Genomic DNA, 8870 nt, shown 5'->3' with positions numbered 1-8870 from the left:
GCGAGAGTTAAAACGTTGTTTTGTAAGTTTTGTTGGTGTTTTGTGAATTTGTAAATATGTAAATAGTATCTATTGTATAATTTGTAAGAGTTCGGAAATCCGAATGAATTTTTATATAGTTTTTAAATAAAATAAAAAAGAAAACATTAAGAAAAATAACTTTTTGGTATTTTAAATTTGTAAAAAGCGAAATGGTTAGGGCGGGTAATTTCAAATTCAAATGATGGTATGTGGCTTACAATTATAATATTCGAATTACAATAGAAACAGTTAGGTGTTGCCGATAGATATATAGCCTTAGCCTATGGTTTGTGGAGATCTAAAGAATTACTTACAGGTTTTATTATTCGCTTTATAAAAGGTATATGCTATTTTGTTTTAACAAATAGTTGGGACTTACCAGAAGAACCCATCCTATAGGACCCATCTTTAATGCAGGTTTGGTAAAATGTTGCAAAAAGCTTCAAAATAAATTTACAAGCTTATAAAAAGTTGACCCTTTGGTTAAGGAAGGGACACTAGCTCCCACCTTCGTACTTGATTCAATATTTTGTGTCATATTATTGTCGAATTGCAAAGTGTGCGAACTATCCGATTTGAAGCAAAATGTTCATCTTTTTATGGGGGTGGCCCCAGAAGGAGTGGGCCCATTTCCCACGCCTTCGAAACGATTCAAATTTTGAAAACATTTTACAATGTGCAATGCATGGATTAAATCGGCACATTCAGTCACACGGAAAGATGGACATTTGTAAATCGACTGCAAATTATCTAAAACGGATTTGGCCAAAGAAATGTTGTTTCTAAAAGCAATATTTCGATGAGGCACATTATTGTCGTAGCAAAGTGTATATATCCTGATTAGCAATAAGGCTGAGGTTATACAAATGTGTAGTTGGAAAGGGCCAATCGGCATTACCAACAGATACATACCATAAGTCGACAGATGACAGATATATATTCAACATTTATCCAGGTCTGCGGAGTTTACGTATCAGCAGTGAAAATGTTGCTGCCCTTTCCTGTCCTTCCTATAGAGTGATACTTCTCATTATTCGAAATTTTAGTGAATTTAGGCATAAGTTTTCAACCGAATTGGCTCTATTTGACATTTAAGATTCACGTTGGGTTAAAAATCTCGAAAAATTATCAATATTGGCCCATAGATCGGTATACCACCATTATTCGGTATTTTGCGCACATTTTGACTAATTTGATATTTTAACTGTAATTTCATGGGGTGCCAAATCGAAAGATATGTAGGGACTTTGGTGCAATACTTACATAAAATCGGACGAAACTATATATGGAAGCTATATCTAAATCTGAATCAATTTTCTCGAAACTTAACACACGTCATTCAAGACTCAATTATGTTCGCTCTGCAAAATTTTGAGCAAATCGGAAGATATATAGGGACTTTGGTACACCATTTACATAAAATCGGACGAAACTATATACGGGAGCTATATCTAAATCTGATCTGATTTTCTACAATTTAAATAGAGTTCGTCCTCGGGCCAAATAAGTGAATTGTGCCAAATTTCATCCAAATCGGATAATAAATGCGACCTGTACTTTGTTTACAATTTAACATATACGACTGATGGGCGAACATGCAAAAATTAACTCAGAAAGTGATTCTATGCATATTCTCAAAAGGAACCATGTTTCTATCTCGTTTCCTTTTGGCGGTTACAAACATATTGACAAAGACATAATACCCTGTACCACAGTGTGGTAAAGGGTTTAAAATGTTTTGTGAATAAAAAACTTATTTTCAGAATATTTTCAATATAGGCTTAGGCTTTTTGCATTGCTCCCAAACAAAGACCTCGCTTATTTTTCATAGCCCAATTTTCCAACCGGAGTGTTTGTAATTTGGGTTTTCATTTTCACAAATAAACAACCTACTGGCCGACAATTTAAAGTTCTTCTAAAGTTCCTTATATTTTTGAAATTTTGAATGCCCACCACATGATGGGGGGGTAAAAAGTGCCGACGACCTTAATGACGTTTTTAAGTGTTTTATGAATGACCCAAAAAGAAGTTAAAATTTTAATTTGAATATAAAACCAACCAAATTTAAGGAAATTAAATTGGGAAAATTTTGTAAAGCGGCATAGAACTTAATTCCGATCAACTTTTGGAGTCTCAGGTGAAAATTTCGAGGGGTTGCAAACGGTATGACAAATTGAAAATTCAAATGAAATCATTCAAATTTTAAATTACCCATCAATCCTACCCACCTTACTCCATAAAAATTGAAAATACCAAAAAATGTATTTTTTAATTATTTCTTTTGTATTTTATTTAAAAACTATATAAAAATTTTATTCGAAATTCCGAACACTTACAAATTATACAATGCTAATACTATTTACATATTTACAAATTCACAAAAAAACAACCAACAAAAATTACAAAACCAAATTTTAACTCCCGTTTAAGCAACCGAATCCATTTGTAATTTTTGTGAACGCCGTTTGTATTTCTTGGAGGTATCCGAACATTTTGTGGTGATGGCAGCACGAATTTCACGTTCACTGCAATTGAATTTCGTTTTGACACAATGAATGATATCCGCTGACTTAATGGGATCCAATTGCATTTTGGCTGGCCGCTCACGGCCATAGAAGGCAGGGGATGGTTTGCCAGTTAGGGTGTGAGTTGCCAAAATATCACTGCTAAAGACAAAACTTAATAGCTGGCGGGTGGCAGAGGCCGATGAGGCCCATATAATGCTGCTGTAGGAACGTGCGTCTACGGTGGTGCCATTGGGTCCAAGTATTACCATATCGCCCATTTGTTGGGGATACTGTGCTGCATCCATATCCATGTGATAATTTTTGGGAGAATTTGTATCATCTTCGGCAGAGAATTCTTCGTAATCATCATCGATGATTTTTCTCTTGGCACTTGGTTCATTGGAAGAACACCCACTGAAACGTTGTTCTGCGAAGGGTGGTGGGGAGGTGCTAGACGATGTGGTGGATGTGGCAATACCCGAGGAAGAATTCGAATAGGCATAATTGTGATCGGCAATAAAGGCAGGATCCTTGACTTGATTATAGCTGGGTGGACAATAGGCCTCCTCCATTTGATCGATGATAACTTTGAGGCGATCAAACATGATGGCGCTATCCATTTGGCGTTTGTTGAGCCTCTTCAGACGCAGGTCTGTGGTTATCAAGTCCACATGTGGGCGACTGTATGAAGTATTGTGGACAAGAAATTCACCTACGAACACCATTTTTGCAAATATAAAATTTATTTATTTTTTGCTTGCTCTGTGTTAGAAATGTTGATGGTTTGATGTTCTTGGTTGAACTGTGCCGAATTCATTCACTGTTAGAGTTTTTATACCCATACCTGAAGTAGATGTCTTTGGTTGTACAACAACAAAAATATTTGCACCTTGCACAATATTTCACCTGTCATTCGGCTTCTTTGGACAGGTACCTACGTACATGTCTATGCAGAATTGCTAACCTAGTTAGAGGATGTGCGCTATGCAAATTCATATCCTTATTTTTTTATTGTTCGTAGGGTTAACAAGTGCCCTATAGGATTTTAATAGGTAGAAATTCTAACATAGTTTCTTCTATCTCAACATAGAAGACATTCGACAAATACAAGACATTCAATCATTTCTGGACAATGTATGTAATTTTTGGCGCTCTTTAATGAAATAAGGAAATCTAAAATGAATAATAATTTTTTTAATAATAATAAAGATCACATTGAACATACGGGTATGTACCTCTATATATTCGTATGCAGTAGTGTGTTGGTGTTCTTGAACCCACGAAACAAACATCGTCAGAGGCACTTATCAAATTTACTTGACTTGCGATTATTGCAGCACCTTTCTAATGGTTAGTTTTCTTCAGTTTTGGGAATGAACTTAAATTGGTGTCTGACGACTAAATCTATTTAAATTATCTGGCGACAACAACAAATACAACAACATTGTAAATAATATAATTCGTACACTCAAAGAAAAGCGCAAAGTAAAATGAATAATTGTAAACGAAAATTATAAAAATGTAGAAGATGTTAGTGGCGTTGATGATAAGGAAATGGGGATAAACTTTTGAATATTATTTTGTGGAATTTATGATTTTGTGGTAATAAGAAGTTTTACTTAAAGCCTGAAAGATATAGATGCAGATACATTTTTGAAATATGGTACATAAGAATCGTAATCCTCATTTTGTAGGCTTTTTCTTTTCCTATGGCACGAAGGCCGTGTAATGAGTGGCTTAGTCACAATTCGAGGATAAACATAAAAAAATTGGTATGCCCCAACCAGTTTTAACCCTTTTTGTACATTAAAGAAGACACAGATTTCACGCAAATACACTTTGAAAGTCAATTTTATGAAAAGTTTGCAACGACAGATAAAGTAATTCCAAAACATTTAAATTGTTCTCACATACAGTCAAGTGCGTATATAACGAACAACGGTTATAACGAACTTTTCTTATAGAGTACACATTTCTTGGTCCCGTAGTTTTAAGATATAATTTTCATGCAAATTTTGACTTTTATAGCGAATTACGGATGTAGGGAACTTCTTTATAACGAACTGTTTTTTTTCTTACCCAAATTTCAATTTTCGTTTATTTTAATAGGTGTTTAATTTATCAGTGAAAGAGAATAGTTAGTTTTTATACCCTACACAACTATGTTGTCAGGGTATTATAGCTTTGTGCAGCCCCAAAGGTTTGTAACGCCGCGAAATATTGGTCCTAGACCCACCCACCTTTAAGTATACCGGTCGTCATATGTCGACTAGCTGAGTCGATCTAGACATGTGTGTCCGTCCGTCCGTCTGTCCATTATAATTTGTAAACACGATACAGGCCACAGTTATGGACCAATCTTCACGAAAATTTGCATGTAGGATGGGTTCTGGCCAATAAAGACCCCTATTGTTTTGACAAAGATCGGTTAATATTTAGGGGATGAAATGGACAAAAAACTTTATTTTTGTCCAATTTTCTGGTCCTTCAAGGGGCCGCAATTATGGCCCGATCTTCGCAAATTTTCACATGGAGCCAAAGAATAAGCATGCCTGTTTATATAAAGATCGGTCAATATTTAGCGGGTCAAATGGACCCTGATTTTTATGTGAAAAATTACAAAATTTCTATTATATTGCGTATATATTTACCCCCGAAGGATATAGACCCGAGAAGTTGATAGTATATCCAAGAGGAGTGGTTGATCTTTAATTTGATACCAATCATATTGTCGTAGGTACTCGGATGCGGGAGTTACACTTAAATATGTACAGGTGCTTACGTATTCATATATTATTTAGTAACCTATTACCACACTTTAGGGCGGATATATAGCCTGATCGCTTTGAAATGTTCAATGACCGAAAACTTAATTATTTGTACTTTTCGAGTCGAACATCACAACACAACCCACGGTGAAGGGAATCTGGACAAGTTATTAGAGGGGCTGTACTGATTATAAGTAAAATTTTCTGACCTCTAGCCAGTCAAAAGTGTGCAAATATCGCGAAATATTGCCCAATCTCAGAATATAGAACCACAGAAAGTTAGATTTTCATGTAAGTTGTGTAGGGCGGCCCCGTCCGACTATACAGCTCCGCTCACTGGTTTAAAAATATTTTTATTTTCAATTAATCTCCTGAAATTTCAATACATTTAGTCCAACGATTTTCTAGCAATACTATCCCTTGATTATCAACAGTTATGAAACGACGCTTAAATCCATTTTATTTCGTTTAAAACGATCCAAACAGGTTTGAGAAATGTGCATTCTTATGCGCTTGCAGAAAGATTTTTCATTTGTAAAATTAAATGGACTTGATAATTTGAGAGTCGATCATTTAATACGATATCATGCACTTTGGCTACAATTTCTGTTGTTGTTGCTGTTTTTTGGACGTCCACTACGTGGTTCATCTTCAATGCTTGTACGACCATGTTTAAGTTCAGCAACCCAATTTTTTACTGTTGCATATGAACAGTGTTGCCAATTTAGCACTTTTCAAACTCGTTTAGCACCAAAAAAGTTATCTAGCACCTTTTTTAGCACTTTTATTTTTTTCTGGAATTAGTTAAAATTTTGGGTATTAATTCCATTTCAAATTGACGCATTAAATTGTCCCTATGTTTCACGCTATGAGTTTGATTTTACAATGTTAAAAAAGTGTCAGTACATCTGTAAACAATTAAAAACTCTTCAACTTCGGCTGGTCAGAACTGCACAATGTGTAGTGTATTAACATTTTCTCAAAAAATTGTCGGGTACTTCACGTGGTTACTATAGTGGGCCTTTGCATGGGAGTGATGTAGAAATCATGAACCTAAACTTTTTATTCACCGTAAATCCGGAAATTATAGCCATTTCAGAGTACCGAAAATGGGCCGCGTTCCACTTTATAATGGGGTTATGTCAAAAGATCGAACAACATCGAAAAAGTTCCGTTAACCTAGTTTTAAAACGGAAAAGGTTCTCAACCTTAAAAGTGGGCAAGAAGGATAAAACCTTTATATGGGGGATATTTCCAAACATATACCTGTGTAGATAATTATCCGCAAAAATATATTACAAGAACCCAGAGAATGCGTATAAATCTTCAAAGTGATGAAGATAGACCAGTACTTTAATATGAGGACTATGTGCTAAGCCTCACCTTGACAGTTTTCTGCATGCCATTCTCCAAAACCCCAAAAACTGGTATTACTTGTTTTAGGGGAAATTTGACACACCATTAAAATAAAAAGTTTCAAATTATATTCAATTTTATGGAAAAACGTGACCGACGTCCACAAAATTTCGTTCTCTAGGCCCTACCCTGAAACATAGACTCCCATTGATATTTTTGGTGGGGAAATTTGTACCTAATGAGAATCCAAAATATCAAATTACAGTTAAATCTACTAATTTCTTTTATACACTTTTTAGCACTTTTTTAAATTTTTTAGCACTTTCTGGCATTTTTTTAAACAAAATCTAGCACTTTTTATCAACAAAGTTTTGGCAACACTGCATATGAAGGAGCACTTTCACCTAACACATTCACCCAGGGCTCCCCAGGGCTCCCCCCTGCGTACGTCCCTGATATGATCACATACTTTTAGTAGTTGATAACTTAAATGCTATACGATAAAATAGTGACGAGAAGTTCCGCAAAATATTTATGAAAACAAAAATTTTTGCCGACAAATCGAAGTAGAAACTTTTTTACAATGTACTGATGTTAGTATAGCCTTGCGTGTATCAAGTTTTCCTGAAATCGGTTCAGATTTATATAGCTTCAATATATATTTTCATCCGATTTTAAGTAAATGACCCTCTAGCGTCTGTTGGTTGATTCAATGAAAAAATTCGCTTTTGCAAACATAAATTTACTGGGAAAAAATTTCATTTCGGGGGTCCCAGGGCTATGTCATTGGCCAGAGACATTAACGCCCAACGCTGTTTGCTCCTCATCTTTTTCGGGGTTATTTACTTGCCAGTACCAAATCAGCAGGTAGAGGGTGGAAAACCATTATATCTCGGCTAATTCCGTCTTTCTTTTTGACCAACACAACTGGGGAGACCCAAGAACTTGACTTCTATGACTCCACTATCCTACATATCTGTTGTATTGGCATGCTTCCATAATATATACTTGGCCTTGTTCCTTTCGGAAGGTGATAATTTGTGTGTTCACTCTTGTACGTACTCTTCGAGGTGCGTCTTATCCATGACAGATGACTTTTCGATGTAAGTTTCCAAATTGATTACAGTTTCAGCTTTGGCAAATTTGCTCTTGCTTGTCTGACAGGTTCGAAACTCTAACAGGAATCAGCCCGTCATCATTGCTTTTCACCAGGGCATTCGTTACTCAGATGTTGCGGTATCTGCTTCCTGTCGGTTCCACCACCCACAACTTCTCGGCTCCACAATCTCCATACATTGGCACCCATATTATTGCTTCGGCACAAGGCGGTATTATCTCTGTAGTCAATGTGTGTATTTTCATCGTAGTCCGCGTTTAAAGGAATTTCGACGACCAGGTCACAACACGTTCTTTCGTATCCAGATTAATATCAAAGGAAATCGCAAAATCTGCGCATATTATCATTTCGTTAACGATATCGTCAACTATAAAATCGTAATTCACCGATTTATTGGCAATTTTTATTGAACAGATTTTTTTCTTTGAGCGTAAAAATGAAATAGATGTGTGAGTAAGTAATGAAAATTTTAGAAAATCTAAGAAAAGTTCATTAGAATCAATTTAGTTGACGGCGAGATTTCAAGCGGGTCGTATGTGGGAATAAATCTTACTTTGAAAAGGAAAATATATAGAAAAAATGGGAACTTAGAAAAATACCTTTAAGGATCAAAGAAAAGAAAAAATATTGAAATGAAAATTAAATAAGGATCTAAGCAGTTCTAAAATGTTATTAACAATAAATATTGTGCTACTAGTGAAACAATTACCTTATGGAAACAGATTCGAAGTGCATAACCCATTAAAACAACTGGACCACGGTGTAATGTGAAATATTTCCACTTCAAAAATAGTCCAGTATATAACGGCTTTTTTGCAAAAAAGTATTTCTATACAATTTATTTCCTTTTCTGTTAAATACTATTTCGGTACATTGGCACTTAAAAAATTGTGCCATTTGTTTAAATTATTGCGGTTGCCTATTTTTAGATGCAATTTTTTTTCGCCATTAACTTTGTTGTGAATTAGAAGACAAAAAGTGGACAGAAGAAGAAAAACGCCAAACAACTTAAACGAAAACCTCCCACAAGGAAATTAGACATCATTTGTAAATTAGTCAACATCATCAGCAACGTTCGTCGAAATTCCGGACACCGGCACA

At 35.3% G+C, this 8870-nt stretch overlaps 1 protein-coding gene across 1 annotated transcript; it reads right to left on the bottom strand.

The window, feature by feature from the left end:
* Window positions 1-2446: 2446 nt before the first annotated feature.
* On the bottom strand, window positions 2447-3253 carry LOC133336421 (protein insensitive-like). The gene has a single exon (XM_061544715.1). The coding sequence runs from the start codon at window positions 3251-3253 to the stop codon at window positions 2447-2449; it is 807 nt and encodes a 268-aa protein (XP_061400699.1).
* Between the last annotated feature and the right edge of the window lie 5617 nt (window positions 3254-8870).

Source organism: Musca vetustissima, unplaced genomic scaffold, assembly GCF_032173495.1.
Source record: "Musca vetustissima isolate MV318-11 ecotype Yass unplaced genomic scaffold, APGP_CSIRO_Mvet_v1 utg3365, whole genome shotgun sequence".
Classification (NCBI taxonomy): Eukaryota; Metazoa; Arthropoda; class Insecta; order Diptera; family Muscidae; genus Musca; species Musca vetustissima.
The sequence above is the reverse complement of the archived record's forward strand: the minus strand, read 5'-3'. Positions and strand labels throughout refer to the sequence as shown.